This window comes from Trichosurus vulpecula, chromosome 7, assembly GCF_011100635.1.
Source record: "Trichosurus vulpecula isolate mTriVul1 chromosome 7, mTriVul1.pri, whole genome shotgun sequence".
NCBI classification, from domain to species: Eukaryota; Metazoa; Chordata; class Mammalia; order Diprotodontia; family Phalangeridae; genus Trichosurus; species Trichosurus vulpecula.
In genome coordinates this window covers 251,180,836-251,199,858 of record NC_050579.1, presented here as the reverse complement: position 1 = coordinate 251,199,858, position 19,023 = coordinate 251,180,836, and the positions used below count along the sequence as shown (strand labels likewise).

Sequence of the window (19,023 nt, the reverse complement as noted above, 5' to 3'; positions counted from 1 at the left end):
ACTCTGTGTCTTGGCCACAAGCCAGCTAGAGACAAACGTCTTAATTAAATTAATCCATTCAATCAAAAGTGGAGATAGGTAATGATCTTAATTAGATTAAGGTAGTGCCAGTCTAAGTCTGGTTGTCACGCTAATCCAATTTCCGGAAGCTTAAGGTTCCTTCACAGATTTTGAACCACTTTCTCCTCAGAAGTGGTGAATCTCTGGAAAGAATAATGGAAAAATGACTTCAGTGTAGGACACCACTTGGTTACTGATAGTTAAAGAAAGACTTATAAGGACTTCTTATTTAGATCGGACCAAATACTGTCCTAATATTCATTAATATGTAGTGTAAAGCAGCATGGGAGGTGGTCCTTGTAGAGGAGTTCAGTGTACTTCCACAAGAGAGAACATGATCCCTGAATCCAACATGGTAACAAATGCATAATCCAAACATCTTTTTTCATCATGGAGGGGAAATAAGTTATAGTGGATGGTGTGAAGAATTTGGAGTCAGGAAGACCTTAGTTTTTATTCTGCTTATTAACTGGGTGTCCATGGGCAAATCACTTAACCTTTCTGTGACTCAGTTTCCTCATCTGTAAAACAGGGATAATACCCTTTATAGTTCCTATTTTATAGCACTGTTGTGAAGCTTGAAAAATAGGATGTACATAAATCATTTTGCAAATTTTAAAGCACACTATGTCATCTGACTTATCATCTCTCTTTTATCAAGTCAAGTGTGGTCTACTCATTCCCCTTCTCCCTCAAACATCTTACACATTTCAGGTTAAGGAGACTAAGTTCCTTCAGGACAGGGACAGTTGTCTTATGAATGTAGCAGGTATTTAATAAACATTTGCTGACTGAATTATAGTGAGAGTAAGTCTAAGGAGGGTTTTCTCTGAGCCTGCTCCTAAGATCAGTCAGGGATTTGTTTTGCCAGTCTCCCAGGAAACATGTGCTCTGGACTGAAGGGCTACTAGGATTTTCCCACTAGTTGTGTTGAACTCTCTGCTAGCCTGTCTGGTAGCTTTTATGCTGGTAGCTAGGACAGCTTGCAGTTTGGGGGCAGTATGTTTCTTACAAGCAGATATTATAACCATTCTCCTTAGTGAAATGGAGACATGGAATAGGCATGGCTGGGGAAATAAGAAAGGCTAACGTAAAATCCTCTGATGTTCAAAGCCTTTCATAATGTGCTCCCCTCCCTCCAGTCCTCTTACACTTCTCATGCTTCCCACACACGGCACCCCTGGTCCTCTCGTACTCTCTGATCCAGTGACCCTGGCCTCCTTGCTGTTCCTTTACCAAGATACTCCGGCTTCCAACTCTGGGCATTTTCACAGGCCTACGTCCTGGAATGTTCTTCCTCTCCTCATCTCTGCCTCTTGGCTTCCCTAGCTTTCTTCAAGTTCCATCTAAAATCCCACCTTCTACAGAAAACATGTCCAATCCCTTTAAATTCTAGTGATGTCCCTCTGTTATTTCCTTTATCCTGTACGTAGCTTGTTTGTACACAGTTGTTTGCATGCTGCCTTCCCCATTAGACTGCAAGCTCCTTCGGAGAAGGGGCTGGCTTTTACCTTTGTCCATATCCCCAACACTTAGCACAATGTCTAGCACATGGTAAGCATCTAATAAATGTTTACTGACTGATATGCTGTGTCTGTAGTTTTATAAACATTACCGTGGCCCTAAGCGTGCAGTTTTGGGCTTATATAATGCCTTGACCTGCAAGTACAGCTAGAAATGGGGAAATGATACAGAAATCTGAGCCAGCGATGTGGCCTTTAAACAGCTCACATAACCATATGAACTTCATTTGGCCCTCACTGCAGCACTGACAGAATATCAGCCATACTTAGCCATGTCATTGGCAAATGTCAAAGGCAAAAACGACATTTCTGAAGACTCATGTCAGGCGCCTTCTTAGAAGTAAAGGGTCCCATATCTGCAGCACATTACTAGATGGAGGGGACACAGAGATGGCTAGAAAGCTGGTAGCCCCCTTCTTCCTGCTGAGTTTCAGAGGGAAGTCAGGGAAGAGTAACAAGAACAACGGGAACCATACAAAATGACAGCACGGATTCCTTTCTAGGCATCCGGCAGTTTCCTATTATTTCAAAATGTTTCCATAGCTATTACCTCACTCAATGCCCACAGCATCCCTCAGAGTTGAAAGGACAGGTACTATCACTGTTTTTATGAATGCGGAAACTGGGGTGAAGGGGCAGAAGAGCGGTCTCTTGAATCCTAGCCAGGGTTCTTTCTATCAGCTGACATCATGTATATCCCCCTTTGATAACAAATTTACCCAAGAAAGGGAGAAAATTCGTGGAAGGATTCATTGATGGATGGAACCCTCAAACTCATATACTGTCCTGATAAAGAGGTATAGATTCCTTCCTAAACTACACCCCCCTCCCCAAAATGTTCACCCAGTGATTTTTACTTTACCCACAGAATGTGACATTATCCATTTCAGGATGGGCATTTTACCTCTCTTTACCTCCTTAATTCAGAATTGGTAAGAGCTGGATTTCAGGTGTCCTTTTTCAGAATCTAGTCCTCAGTAACTCCATAACCTACCCAGAATACTTTTATTTTTTGGAGGGGGGGGGTCACTTCTAATTTTATCTAGAATAGAAAACAAAATAATTTGACAGAGTATTTTTCTTAAAAGAAATCAGACTTTTAATTTTATAACTTCTAACAACTTATGAAGTTTTAACCCCAAGTAATCAAGAAGTTATTCAAAAGAGACTGTAAGAAATAATAGCCCAGTTGCCTGGTGGTCAGGATAGGGAGAATCAATCAATGAATCAATTTTTATGTAGTGCCTACCATATATCAGGCACTGTGCTAAGTGCTGGGGATATAAAAAGAGACAAAAGACAGTTCCCACCCTCAGGGAGTTTACAATCTAATGGGGGAGAGAACATGCAAACAAACACATATACAGCAAAATATAATCAAGATAAATAGGAAGTAATTAACAGAGGGAAGGCACTAGTATTAGGAGGGGTTGGGGAAGGCTTCCTGTAGAAGGTGGGATTTAGTTGGGACTTGAAGGAAGCTAGGAAGTTCAGCAGTTAGAGCCGAGAAGGGAGAGCGTTCCAGGCAGAGGGTACAGTCAGAGAAGATGCCCAGAGCTAAGAAATGGAGTGTCTTGTTTGTGGAACAGTCAGAAGACCAGTGTCACTGGATCAAAAAGTATGTGCTGGGGAGTAAGGTATAAGAAGACTGGAAAGGTAAGAGGGGGCTAGGTTATGAAGGGTTTTGAATGTCACACAACACTTTGTATTTGATCCTGGAAATAACAGGTGGCCACTGGAGTTTACTGAGTTTGGGCAGGAGGAGCATGAGATGATAGGACATGTGCTTTAGGAAAAAATCTTAGTGGCTGAATGGAGGATGGACTGGATTGGGGAGAGACTTGAGGCAGCAGACCCACCAGCAGGCTACTGCAGTAGTCCAGGTGTGAGGTAATAAGGGCCTGCACCAGAGTGGTGGCAGACTCAGGGGAAAATGAAAGATTGAGGGAGAGAGTGAGGATGATATCTAGGTTGTGAGCCTGAGTAAATGGGAAAATAGTGGCACTCCTGACAGGAATATTAAGTAAGGAAGAGGGGGAGGGCTGTCAGGGAAAAGAGAATGAATTCAGTTTTGGATATGTTGAGTTTAAGATGCCTATGGGACATTTAGTTCAAGATGTTTAAAAAGCAGCTGGAGATTTCACTGGAGGTCATGAGGGAGATGAGAAAGAGCCAGACAAGCAGATCTAAGAATCATTTGTATAGAGATAAGAACTGATGAGATCACCAAGTGAAGTACTATAGAAGGAGAAGAGGGCCCCAGACAGAGCCTTGCAGGACACTCCTGGTTAGTGGGTATGATCTCAACGAAGATCCTAAGGGGTCATGAAAACACAACGAGAAGAGAATATCAAGGAGAAGAGAATGACTGACAATGTTGAATGCTACAAAGGTCAAGAAGGATAAGGATTGACAAAAGGCTATTAGATCTGGCAATTAAGAGATCATTAGAAATTCTGAAGAAAGCAGTTGTCATCAAAGGATCCTATGATTCAGAAAAAGAAGAGTCCTTAAGAGACCAACTAGTCCAAACTTTCATTTTAAATACAAAGGAAATTGTGCTACAGATAGCTTAATATATATTATTTCCACAACATCAAGCTATGCTATTGAGAAAAAACAAAAACAAAAAACCTTTAATTTGTCTCCAACTAATCACTGGCATTAAGAGAGAACTTCCATAGCAGGGTTGTCCTCATATAAAATTCCTAAGGAATAATCAGAAAAAGAGTGCTCTCTACATTTTCTTTTTGTCCACACCTGTGATTTAATAGATGCAGGAAACTCCTAGAAAGAAAATTCCCTCTACCAATGAAGATTTACAACTGTTTTGCAACTTTATAGTCTTAGAGCTGATTGAGGACACTGAGAGGTTACTTGACTGCCCAGGATCACGCAGTCAGTAAGTGTCAAAGGCAGGATTTGAACCCAGGTCGATGCAACACTGCCTGTCACCTTGTACATATTATGAATGTTTGTTGAACTGAAATGAAAAATTTTAATTGAATTGAATTTAAAACTTTAAAATGACAAATAATACTTAAAATGACAATTTTATGGACATAAAAATTCTAGTAATTTAGTGAAAAAAGTAGATGTCAGTGATGTCAGGATATCAAGGCTCCAGAGATTTCATCAGCAAACAGAATGTCCAGTTGGATTAAATCTGCTTTCACTTTATATCAGTGTATTCCACACAATGAATGATTTCAATTAAATTTCCAAAGCAGTTGTTCTGTGGCAAATTTCTGATTTTGCAAAAGCACTGGAGATAGTGCATCCAGATCTGAATCTGAGAAGCATAAGGATGAAATGGGATGGATGTTGCCAAATGGATTCACTTCCTTTTGCCTGCCACTGTAAATGTCAGGGAAGGCTCCCAACTGCATCACTGATAAGTAGTCTAACAGTGTAAAGACTTAAAGGGCCTGAGTTTTGCTCATGGCAAACTGTTTTCATAAAGCACACATCTGACCTTTATGATTTGAGTGATTTTTTTTTTCATTCAAAGGGTTTAAACAAGCACTCTTGATTCCACCCAGACTAGTTGTTTTAGCTATTAATTACCAGAGACACCTCAGTTTGTTAGGAAGTTTTGTTTTGTTTTTGTTAAATTATTGTTTATTTTTAACATTCTTTTCTTTTAAAATTTTGAGTTCCAGATTCTTTCTCTTCCTCCCACCCCTCTCCCACTGACTGAGGAGGCAAACAATGATATCAATTACAAATGTGAAATCATACTAAACATTTCCATATGAACCACATCAGGGAAAGGAACCAGAAAATCATGCTTCAATTTGCACTCAGGATTCATCAGTTTTCTCTCTGGAGGTGGATAGCATTGTTTTTATCATGAGTCCTTTGGAATTGTCTCGGACCATCACAGTGATCAGAATAGCCACGTATTTCACAGTTGATCATCATTACAACATTGCTGTTACTGTACACATTGATGATCTGGTTTGTCTCACTTCACTCTGCATCAGTTCATATAGGTCTTACCATGCTTTTTTCCCTGAAACCACTGGGTATAGTTCCAGATTGTTCTTCTGAATGGCTGGACTAGTTTACCTCTTCAACAACAGTTTATTATTTTACTTATTTTCCCTCATCCCTTCTAACATTTGTCATTTCTGATAGGTGTAAGGTGGTATTTCAGCGTTGTTTTAATATGCCTTTCTCTAATCAATAGTGATTTAGAGGCTTTTTTCATATGACTATAGATAGCTTTAATTTCTTCTTCTGAAAACTCTGTTCATATCCTTTGAGCATTTATCAACTAGGAAATGGCTCTTACTTTTATAAATTTGCTTAGTCTCCTGTAGATTTGAGAAATGAGGCCTTTATAGAGAAACTTGCTATAAAATTTTTCAGTATTACTTCATTGTCTATGGTACCTTTTAGCAAAAAGTGGTTTCCCTGATTATCTCTTTTAATTAGGTATTTTTTTCTGTCTGAGATCATGATTGCCACCTTTGCTTTTTTACTTCGGTTGAGCCTTAACAGATTCTGCTCCAGCCCTTTAATTCTGTTTGTCTTTCTGTTTCAAGTGTGCCTTTTGTACACAGCAATTATTGAATACATTCTAATACATTCTGCTCTCTGCTTCCCTTTTTATGGGTTGGCTTATCCCATTCCCATTCATAGTTATTACTGTGTATTTCTCTTCATCCTATTTTCTTTTCTTTGTCCTTCTCTCTTTTTATCCTCCTCAAAAAATCTGTTTTGCTTCTGACCACTGCTTCTCTAAATCTGCCTTCCCTTTTATCACCCCTCCCCACATATTTCCTCTATTTCCTTATTGGGTAAGATAAAATTTTATACCCAACTGAGTGCATACATATGTATTTTTTCTCTTCTTTGAACAAATTCCAGTGAGAATCAAGGTCAAGCATTGCCTATTGCCTCCCCCATTTACCCCTCCACTATAAAAGCTCTTTTTTGCAGGTCTCTTTTATGTAAGAAAATTTTTCCCATTCTACCTCTCTCTTCCCCCTTCTCCCAATGCATCTCTTTCTCATGTCTACATTTTTTTTAGATCATCCCAACATAATACACCCCTAGCCCTTTGTAGACTATCTCTAGCTGACCTAATAATGATAAAGTTCGTAGAAGTTACATGTATTCTCTTCCTATATAGGAGTGTAAACAGTTTAACACTATTGAATCTCTTACAATTTGTCTTTCACATTTACCTTTTTATGCTTCTCTTGAGTCTTCTGCTGAAATGTCAAATTTTCTATTCAACTTTGGTCTTTTTGCCAGAAATGCTTAGAAATCTTCTATTTCATTAAATATCCATTTTCTCCCCTGAAGGATTATATTCAGTTTTGCTGGGTAGGTTATTTCTGATTATAATCCCAGCTCCTCTGCCCTCCAGAACATCATATTCCAAACTCTCTGCTCCTTTAATATGGAAGCTGTGAAATCTTGTGTGATCCTGACTGTGGCTCCATGATATCTGAATCGTTTCTTTTTGGCTACTTGCAATATTTTCTCTTTGACCTATGGCCTGTGGAATTTGACTATAATATTCCTGGGAATTTTCATTTGGATCTTTTTCAGAACATGATCAGTAAATTCTTTCAATTCCTATTTTACCCTCTGGATCTAAGATATCAGGGCAATTTCTTCTGATATTTTCTTGAAATAAGATGTTTAGGCTCTTTCTTTGATCATAGCTTTCTGGTAGTCCAATAATTCTTAAATTATCTTTCCTCAATCTATTTCCAGATCAGTTGTTTTTCCAATAAGATATCTCACATTTTCTTATATATATTTTTTTCATTCTTTTGACTTTTATTGTTTCCTGTAGTCTCATGGAGTCATTAGCTTCTACTTGCCCAGTTCTGTTTTTTAAGGTGTTATTTTCTTCAGTATTTTTGTGCTTCTTTTACCAAGCTATTTTCTTTTCATAATTTTCTTGCATCACTCTCATTTCTTTCCCCAATTTTTCCTCTACAATTCTTATCTTTTTTTAATTCTTCTGGTAATTCTTGCTGGTTTTCGGTTCAATTAGCATTTTTCTTTGAGGCCTTGCCTATACTTACTTTCATATTGTCTTCCTCCTGGCTTTCACTGTCTTGGTCTTCCTTGCCACTGTAGCAGACTTTTTTCTTTTCTTTTTTTTGTTTATTTTTTTTTATTTAATATATTTAGTTTTCAGCATTGATTTTCACAAGAGTTTGAGTTACAAATTTTCTCCCCATTTCTACCCTCCCCCCACTCCAAGATGGCATATATTCTGGTTGCCCTGTTCCCCAGTCAGCCCTCCCTTCTGTCACCCCACTCCCCTCCCATCCCCCTTTCCCTTCCTTTCTTGTAGGGCAAGATAAATTTCTACGCCCCATTGCCTGTGTATCTTATTTTCTAGTTGCATGCAGAAACTTTCTCCTGTGGGCTTCCTAAGTTGTCTTAGGCTGGAAGAATGTCTCCCTCTGGCCTTTTTTTTGGCTCTGTCACTCCAAAATTTGATTTGAGGCATTATTTTAAAGTTGTTTGGAGTGGAATATTGGGTGGATTCATCTTTGTCCTGCTCCTTACCTCACCATCTTGGCTCTACCTCCCCGCCTCCCGCCCAAGTCTCCTTAACCAAACTACAAGCTTCTTGATGGCAGGAATAGTCTTTTCTTTTGTTTGTATCTCTGACCAGTGCTCTATGCACAACAGAAGATGAAGTCATGATTTTGATGGATAAATCTGAACTTTTCACTGAAAGGGTGCAGCCGTCTTATAGCGGGGGATAGCTTGTGACTTCTGAACATTTGCTGCTCCTGTTCACTGACAGCCTAGTTTTAAAAAGTCACAGGCATTAGAGTGCCATGCAAGAAATCTGAAGGAAGGCCAACTCTGTGACAGATAAACGACAGTAACTAGTGGTAATGAAAGTACTGGGACTCCCATCATCATGATTTACAAGACTTCTTCTGGTATCACAAAATCAACACTGTGGGTAGCTGCTGGCCTTGCTCAAGCTTGTTAGGGGTGAGATGTTACTAGGAGGCAGATAGAAAAGGATGGATAGATAGGCAAAGCATGCACTGAAAAGGAGGGAACAAAGCCTTACAGGAAAACACCCTGGATTTATTATATAAAAAAACACTGCATTTTATGAGGTTCTAAGCCTTACAGGAAAGTAAAAAAAAAAAAAAAGACTGAAGGATACAGGGAAGATGGTCATGTAATAGCTTGTATCTATTTCTGTACTAAGCAATTAAAATTTAAAAATCAGAACAATAATCCTTTCTGGCCTTACTCACTCAGGACAAATGAGAGAGACTGCACCACTGCAGCATTATCTTCCTTCTGTGTTAGTCTTCCACAGGGTAAGTTCACTTTATACTTAAGATATAATCTCTTGTATGAAATTTAAAACAATAACTTGAGACCTGGCATTTTTCCATTCAAGCTATTGGGCTAAGCTTCAAGATCCTAATCCCTAGAGGAAAAGCACAGCCAGAAGACAGTTAAAGAGGGCTTAAGAATATATCTATATCTATATAAATAAAACTTAGAAAATCAGTTTATTATTAATGGCCACTTTAGAACCATTTAATTTAACTTTGATTTTTAAGGTAAGATTGGACATTAAATATTCTGGATACACTTAAACTTTGGAAACAACTTAATAATCTGTCTTGCAAAAGAAAACAACAATTTTTTGAAGGTGCATCATATTAACTGAAAAAATGTTTTGTGTTACCATAAAAAACCAAGTAAAAATCTATCATCAAGGATAAATGGAAAATTACTACTTATTATATAGTGTTACACAGTTTACAGAAACTCCAAGTGCTCATTACAAACTGAACATCACACTTATTTCATCATCAGAGAGGGCAGAGTATAACAAACCACAGTATAACACCACAGGAGTATAACAAAACACATCCAATTCTATAGGGCTTCTCTGGGTGAGGTTATTGTTCCACACATAAAAGGAAACAAAGAGAACTGGATTTGCTGAATACTGGCTGAAATACTACTATGTCCATGAAGCACTCCTAAGTTCAAAGGGACACTGAAACATCCCTGGGCTTATCTGGAAGAAGAATGAATAGTATTTAACTATCCATCAACACCAACTCCACTCACATGGAACATCTGGTTTTTGAGTGCTTTCATCAATTTTTTCTTTCAACTAATTTACTCAAAGTGGCTCTAGTCCAGGTTTGCCAAGATACAATTTGTGCTCCAACTGGAAAGCACAATGGTTAGTGTTGGGAAAGATGAGGTTTCGGGAAGTACCACTTGTGTGGCAGACAGACATATTTTAATAGGCTTATAAAATGTCTCAGGAAGACCAGGGTCATGTCCAGACACCCTTACTGCTCTATGAGATGGATACACCTACATCCTTATAAGAACAATATAATGACAGAGAAGGATATTACTAGGGGTGGGGAGGTGTAGGGAGAAGAAGCGGAGAATTTTAATGTGGTGACAGAGCTCTGTTTCAAGTCAAAGGACTAGTCGCTAGACTATAATTTTCTATTAGCCCTTTCTTGTTTATACAAGAGAAGCATGGGTCACTCAGTTCTGAGCTGTCCCCAGTTGTGGCAAGCCAAACTCCTAATATGCTGCTGAATATTACAGAGTTGGTTATCTCCAAATCCTATAAAAACTTGAGTTTTTTCATTTATTACACCTCAACACCTTGAATCTAGACTAGGTACACTGGTACAACTTTAAAACATCTTGCTACTGGACTGTTGGGAGAAAAAGTGCCCCCATCATAATAATTTCAGAACCAGCTCAGAGTCAGATTTCATAACTCATGCTTTCTGGGAGAAGATACTTACTGTTAAGATGTTATACTCTAACCAAGTGATAATATTAATAAAGGAAAAGAGAAGATGAGGCAAAGAAAGAAAGCCATACTTTAGAATAATAGCAGGCAGCTTTCTATCCCAGGATCAGAAGGGCTTAGAGCAATCTGTGCCTTGCCATCTCCTACCTCTCACAAATCCAGAGAGTTAATTAGCATTAATGAAAGAACACCATATTCATGCAAATGTGAAGGTAACAAATATGAGCATCTAAAAAGAAGTGCAAAAACGGATTTATGTGATTATATATGCACAGTACATAGAATTTCCTCCTGAGAAACTTACTGGTTAACGTTCTTTGAGTTCCCATGATTTTCTAGCCAGTTCTGAAAACATGTGCAAGACATGGTCCCCTGCTCTCATGGAGTAATATGTTTATACTTATGTGGCTTCTGGAGTCACACATTTTAATCTATTAAAAGCACTTTAAACTAGACAGAAGCTATGACACAAGGGACTTATGTTGCATTTGTACAAGTTTAGAATTCGGCAGTGCTGGTTATGACTTTCTTAAGGAAAAAATATCCAAGACATATAGAAGATACTTAAAAGAAACATATCCTGAGTTTCCTCCTCCTTAAGTATCACAGAGAAAACAATATGAATCTTTTAACTCCAACACTCAGTGTTTACAGTCTTCTGGAGGATCCAATAAGTCATCTAAGAATACGGAGAGGACCAATATATACACTTAATGTCCATTCAACCAAAATGCAGATAGAAGCATCACATTTTTTTCTGCCTAGGTCATAGACTCCAAGACAGGAAATAAGGGATATTTAAAAATCTAACAATCTAGGAATGTTAGAAGAGGAAATAATCTTAGAGACCAATTAATATCCCTAGCCCTATCTTTTGCTCATGTAGAAAGTGAGGCCCACATCTCCTTTACTAGAGAAAAAGATCATCATCTCCTGGGATGGCCTGAAGTTAGGGAAACTGAAAAAAAATCACTTATTTCATGTCCCCATTGTACCAAGGATTCCAAACCTCTATAGAAAATCAGTGTTTGACAACTCTTCCTGTACATATAGATTAACAGAGTTCTTTGTGAGACTGCACTGCTATATGAATCTAAGTAAACAGGTGAAAGGTGTGTTAGCAGGAAATGTCCAACTACTTTCTCAAAAGCAGCTGGTAAATGTATGTAATTCCAGATGATCACCACTTTGAAACTATACTATAAAACCTAGCAGGAAATGTTTATTACCGATGCTCAGTACATAATTTATAATACCATGGTGAAATTTGATTACACTTTGTTTCAAATAGTCATGAAAAGAAAATGTCAATTTTGGGGAAAATATGTTTTTAAGAATCTTTGGTTGGAACTCAGGAAAAATAAATCACATATATAACTCCATATTATTCATGCTGACAGGTGCCAGAAAGATCATGAAAATTTAAAATCCACAGATAATCCTCATTCTGGAAAATCATTTCAACTTCTTAACAAACTTCTTTGTTTTTACTAGAGTTGCTGGCAAGGGAAAAACGGAAGGACCTGAATTTTACTCCTTTCCCCTTTTGGGGCAAGAAAATGGCCTAATGAATATGGTAATGATGTTTTTTAAGTGGCAAGCATGAGGAAGAAAAAGAAGTATAGACACTCTTCAAACTGGATAATAAATAAGACTGGGTGATCTAGAGACAACTATTTTATTGCCATTTTAATGTTACTTTTTTGACTATGGACTATGTCACAGCTTAACAGGCCAGAGGTACTATAGAAGCAGAAATGGTAATCTGTAACAACATATGAGGTGACTCATATGCAAAGACACACAATAATAAGTAGGCTGATCATCACTGATCATTCATTATACCTCGCCCCTCCATTGTAGGACTATATTCTTTCTGACATGCATCTCATATATGACCTTTTATTTTTGTTCTTAAAAATTTTTATTTTCAATTCCAAATTCTCTCTCTCTCCTCTTGCTCATTGAGAAGGCAAGAAATACAATACTCATACATTTAGAGTAATGCAAAACACATTTTGACATTGGCCATGTTGCATTAAAAAAACAAGCAAGAAAAATAAAGCGGAAGAAAATGTGCTTCAATAGGCACTGAGCACGTCAGTTTTCTATCTGAAGTTAGTCTGTGTTGGTAAGCAAAATGGGCTCCTTAGCACTTAGTTCAACAAGTGCCCTTGAAGAGTTTGGCTTTTGTTTGCTTTGAGTAATTCAGTGTATTTCATTGAGTCTTACTAAGTGCTAAGCCCCAGGCCCAAACCCCTATTAGGTGTAAAACCTATGTGGGTGTGGATTGGCAACTAAGGTGGGGCCCAAGGTGGGGCTAACTCCAGGGAGGGCCTAGTTTACATGTCTGGGACAGCAGAGGCTCTTAGACCACCTGGGCTTAAGTTGCCTCTTTGTGATGATTTTAGGTCACCTGGGTGAGTCGCATGTGTGACTCACCCCTGATGCTGAAAAAGATACAAAACCAGGGGCTGGCCTCCTCTTCCTTGGAGCTCTTTTGCCGCAGCAGTGGTGGTGCTCGTGACTCTGGGCCAGCCCTTGTTCTGAGTTCCCGGGCTGAGCCTAGATGTTGGTAACTATGAATCTGTATTGGGCCTGTCTGTTGATGTTTGTACTTTGTTTGTAATTTGCTCTGAAGTTCAGTGTGCTGGCTTTTTCCCCTGAATTAAGTGAATGATATTTGTATGCTGAATTAAAGTAAGCTTGTCAACCCCTTCACCTTGCTTTCCTTAGTTAAGCAGATCAAAAGAACCTGTGCTGTTGGCAGCTTTCTGGGTGCTGGCTGTGGGTGGATCTTACACCCCCACAGAAGCTGCTAGCCGGATTGTTGAAACAGTCTCATATGACCTTTTAATCTCAAGTTTGGTGGCAACTTTTGTGAAGAAAGCCTAGTGATCCTTTGTCTCCAAAACTTTTGTCTGTCAGGTGGCTGGGTTTAAAGACTCATTTACCCAGAAAGCCTGCCTACACTAACCATTCTCCATATTGTTTTAATCACACTGATTTATGCAAATTTGATTACTACATTGGAAAAAATCTGACAATGTTGGGTCTCTTCTTTGTGGACATTCCCTCCCACTCCCATCTTCTGCCAAAGGAGTAAAGCTTATTGTTTTTAATAAGCTCAAATCTTTAAGCACACAAAAGAAAAAAATCCATTTTGAACATTCAGGTGTGACTAGAGAAAAGAGGAGCTTTAGGGAGGCCATATTTTAAGTAAACTATATATTGAGCCCCTCCAAACCTGAGCCAAGTTAGCAATGGCCAAATGGTTTAGTGTGATAAGGAACAAGAAAATGCTTACAAATAGGGCTCAGGAACAGATTGGCTCTCAGAAGGCAGACTCAGTAGTTTTGGTCAAGCATTATTTTATCAACTTGGATACCTATTACCAGACCTGTGCTTTATATTTTTCTTCTGAATTTTAGGGTTTGTTGTCAGCAGATTCTTCTAACAAGTACATGGTTCTTTATTATTCAAGTCCTAAAACTCTAGGAAACATCACAAATGTTTGCCCATTTCTCTCCTTTTAATGAAAGAACAGAACATGACTGTTTTTTTCATTACTGTCATATCGTGTAGAGAAAAACGGAATTAAAACTGAAAAGAGAAAAACAGAACCTCTCTCCAGCATTTTAAAAGTGACAATTACACAACCAGAGTCTATTAATTGGCTCCCATTTCCAGATGACAGTGAGCAAGCAAACACTCTCTTCAAACCTCATAAATAACTGTCCCCCACGCTCTACCTCCCAGTTCTTCCTTTTGCATGCAGAGATAGTCTAGGGAGAGCTTGTGTTGCCTTTTACTGCAGTTTCTGAAGGGAAAATGATTCTTCAGTATAATAGTATAACAATACAACACCACAATCTTACTCTAAAGATTAAAATATCACTGAAAAGGAACTCTGGGCACCTAGGTAAAGTGTCAATGTTAAAGAGCCCTGTTCCATTAAAATCTCTCTTTAAACATCACCAGGCAAAATGAGTGACCGCTTTTCCATTTCACTTGCCAGACCCCAAACACATTCAGCAATGACCTCTTGTTACAAACTGAAGACCTTAGTTGTTCTGAGGATCAAAGTCTTAAGAAATGGAGTGGGAAGAACAAGGCTTTCTTAACCTTATAGCTGAGAATGGCAAAGAAAGAGGATGTAGAAAATTGTAAGCAAAGTAAATTGTTCAGATTTAAATGTTTCCCTTTTCAATATTGCTGCACTTTGAAGGAATTTACTGAGGCTGTAACTCTCCAACTTAATTTATCCAGCTGTCCTCAGCCACTGCAGCACTTAAAACAAGAAAATTGACTCTTTGTTCTGAAGTTCCAAAGAAAGATAGTGCTCAAGTTTCAGAGCCCTGGATACCAGAGAGGAATGTCAGGCCCACCCAGGACAAACTGAATGATATTTTAGAAGAAAGATTTTAGCTGTGTGGGATGGTTTTAGAATGCAGTCATTCTCAAGACACCCTCTTTGAAGTCTTTTCCAAATGGCATATAAACTAGCTATACCTTCCCTTCTTAGGAATCATGATATGTATATGGGGGAACCTTTCTAAAATTAGGATGCTGTAGAAACAAACAATGGAATAGATGGTGCCTCCGAAAAAAATGTGATTCATTAAATCAGGCAGGTCTATAAGCCCAATAACAACTAAAAACATAGAAGCAGAGGTTTGTGGCAAAAACAAAGGAGATAGTCCCACAATTATAATCTGGCTCTCAGGAGTCTGAAGATAATGGATACATGGAGAACATCATTTGAGTGCCTACTCTAATGAAACAACCTGTGCTTTCACCCTTATTGGCTACCTGGTGGGTGACTACAGTGTATGGGAGAGGTAGCTTAAGGATACCAACAAGCTGCTCTATCAATTGTACACTTCTTTCATTTTTCTAGTTTACTGGAGATGATATGTAAATAATGTCACTCTGTTAATATGTACTGCTCAAACAATGGCAAGGACAAATATCTTTTAAAAAATCAATAGCAAAATCCTTTAATTTAGAGTTGTCTTTAATCAACAACGAAATATCTTTAACAAATCAACAGCAGAAATCAAGAGCTACAGAAGAACGCTTTAACCAGAGCAGTTTGGATGGTGAACTTAGTAGACTGAAAGAATAAGTTTGGTTTGGAGGAAAATTTGAAGGAGTCTAAAACAAACAACGTACAATACTCAGTGGTCCAGACAATACACTCAGATTCCATAATTTAAAAAATTGTAACAATTAACACTGAATTTTAGGTTCTTATTATCTTTAACTAAAACTTTTTATAGTGTTCAAGACTTGGACTCATCACTAACACCAGGAAAGAGAGAATTTAATATGACCAAGACAAAGAAATGGTCAAAAATTAAACAGATGAATATGGCCAAGTGTTGGGGAGTATACTTTGGCAGAGAAAGCAGTGCAACTACTCATCATAAGGAAAAATTGTCTAGAATTCAGTGCTTCTTAAACTGTGGGTCTTGACCCTGTTGGTGTTTAAGAAGTACCAAGGGGTAGAGAGTGGAAAAAGTTTAAGAAACTCTGGACACAAGCCAACAACAAAAAAGAAAAGGAAGAAAACAGACTGAAGGTTGAGGGAAAGGCTATGTCCCAGTGGACCAAAAGCTATGCTCAGCATACGGGGCTGCTATAGGATACTGGCATATTGTAACCTCTACTTCCCACCACACTTGTACATCAATGAGACCTTTTAGTAGTGACTGTATTCAATTTAAGGCTTCGTAAGTTTGCCCAGGAGTTATCTAGGGAGAATCTAGAAGAAAACCTTTTGGTTTGGACCCGGCTAGGTGCAATATTTCGGAGAGAGATCGACAGGATGGTCTTTCGAGAGCCTATAAAATTCCATTTAAAGCACAACTCATGTACTTTATTTTCAAAGCTAATCAGTCGATCTCTCAAGGTCTGCTCCAGGGTATCTTTGTTAAAATATAAAAACTCCCTTCTATTATCATCTACATATCTTCTACCACATTTCTCAGGAACGAACTAGAAAATGGGAAGCATGATGAATTCAAGTTATGCCTGTAATCATAAAATGATATGCTCCAGTTCCAGTGATTTTTAGTGTGTTAATAGCCAGTTACTTTTCTGTTATTACTCTTGTTTTTCTAATGTATTATTTATTTATTAATTTGTAAAACACTTATTGCTGTAGCAGCTAAGTACTAAAGAACAAAAAGTTAAAAACATATAAATTATTCAAAGCTACCAAGTAAGGGAAGGAAAAATGAAGAAGAAAAATATGACGACAACTTAATGCAGAACTACTGCCAGGCAATCTAATAAATGAGCTGCTTTCCAAATCAAGAAACAAAGACAAAATCCTTCAAATCAAATGCAAAAACATTATATGCTCTTAGTCAGTGTACAAGCCCTTATTGAACTCAAATAATATGCAGAGTCCTAAAGTAGGAAAATGAAAAGAAAGAGAAGATCGGATCCCTGCCCTTGAAGAGATTACAATCTAGCATATACCTGTGAAAAGACTGCTGACACATACTTCCAGAGAATAGTGAGCAGATGCCCTTAACTTATAACAATGGGGTATAATACTGTTTTGAAAATAAGAAATGTAACTAGCAAAATGGGAGGTTAATTGGTGGTAGGATTTTAAGCCTCAGTCTATGGAAATGCTTTGATTCAAACTGGACAGCTAGCCATTACTCAGATTTATGCTGTTCTCCCATACCTCTGTGACCATGATGTCCCGCAAAACTGGGACCAACCCATCTTCTCCCTGTGCCCACAACCTCCACCCTGGTAATATCTCATCTCTGATCTAATGAAACTATTCTAATCCTTTCTTTCTGGCAAGGCCCAGTTTAGGTATCACTTTTTTTCTATTTAGTGCCCCCTGACCCCAGGAAATAGAAGTGATTTCTCCCTCCTTAAATGATTACTGAATGGGAACCCCTCCCCACAAAAACCAAATAAAATTAAACCTTCAATAACACAAAAGGGAAATTTCCTTCTGAATGCTTAGGGGGAGCTGACTCCTCAGGGCAGGGATTCTTAACTTTTTTTGAGGCACGGACTTCTTTGGCAATCTGGTAAAGTTTATGGCCCCCTTCTCAGAATCAAGTTCTTAAATGCATAAAATACATAGGATTACAGAAGAAACCAATTACATTGAAATAAAATTATTTACATGTTAAAAAAAAAGCCCCAACAAGTCCACAAACCCCAGGTTAAGAACTCCTAGGGCCTACAGCCACCTTCCCAAAGCAGTTTGTTGATATTTACATAAAATTACTTCTGTGACCAAAGCTGTCTAAATCACTACGGATGCATCTATATGTATATACATGTACATACACATATACTCATAAGCTTTGGGGGGTTGCTTCTAGGTGAATTCTGCACTTAGTATTTTGCAAAATCCAATTTCATAAACTGGGAGCCAAAGCCTCCCAGAGAACCATACCAATTCAGCAAAAGTATGGAGCAGATCTTGTGCCATTCAAAACCTATGAGAATCATTCTAATTACCTTTGTCTACAATGAGATGTTCAACTTTAATCAGCAAGAGGAACCCTGATGTCATGGGTATCAAATGTCTCTATTTAGCTTCTTTAGCTTTCTGTAGGCCTGTTGGTTGTCTCCTAGGGCCCTCTTAAGTTACAGGGTATCTCTGTGGTTTAGAAGGTGACACAGGCCCTAAATAAGCACAGAGATGGTGGGAACAATTAAAGGCAGTAAAGACCCTCACTAACCTAGGAATCAACATGAGAGTACAGCAAGGTCCTGGAATTAGTTCCCTAAGTGTGGGCACCATTATAGCAAATTCCTCTAAATAAGAAAACAGACTTAATAAAGTCAAACAAATATTTAGCCAGGGAAAGACAAACTAGTTGGGTCATCTTCTTTTAAAATTTGTTAATTCTAGTAATGTTGACTAATTGGAACTGCCTAACTGCACAGAAGAGACTGTATTTTTCTTTTGGATGACTTCCTACAAGAATAAACTTACTTGCAGGGCAGTTTGGTTTTGTCTGCCACCATGGTCCACTGCTGTTGATTGGTGGAAACTTCAATGTAGTAGCTGTAGCTTCGATCATCACAGTCCCAAAGTAATAACCTGAACAGAGAGGAGAGCATTATTAGACATTAATACATTATTAGACTACAGGAAAAGTAGAAAACTTGTGTGAACTGAGGCAGAGTGAAGAAAGCAGAACTCTGAGAACAACAGACACAACTACAACAATATAACTGAAAAAAAAAAGCCAAATACTAAGAGACCTCAAAAATCAGATGTAATGGGTAGTTCACGAATTCTATACTTCCCTCCTCTCTGCAGAGAGGCATTAGTCTATAGATGTAATGTTCTATAGGCTTCTAGAAAGTCATTTTGTCAACTGGTTTTGCTTAACTTTTTCTTAAATTAAAAAAAAAGAAGGGGTAAAGAAGGGATCTAAGGCAGGGGTGAGGATTACTGGGAAATGCCTGTGGTACAAATTGTCAATAGCACATTTTTTTTTAATACAGAGGAAGTCAGGGAGATGTCCATGAAACCAGAGTCTTCCTGATCTGGTTGCTTTCAGGAGGCTTTAGTCATGGAGGACAGCCACATTTACAGAGACCCATTCTTCCATATCACACTATCAGGATAAGATA

At 38.2% G+C, this 19,023-nt stretch overlaps 1 protein-coding gene across 1 annotated transcript in view; it reads right to left on the bottom strand.

Annotated features, from left to right (window-relative positions):
- Window positions 1–19,023, bottom strand: part of BTBD9 (BTB domain containing 9) — a 552,498-nt gene that overhangs the window by 77,485 nt on the left and 455,990 nt on the right. Inside the window, exon 9 of the mRNA XM_036768793.1 lies at window positions 18,377–18,484. Coding sequence (XP_036624688.1) covers window positions 18,377–18,484 — 108 coding nt within the window. The remainder of the gene's footprint in view (window positions 1–18,376; window positions 18,485–19,023) is intronic.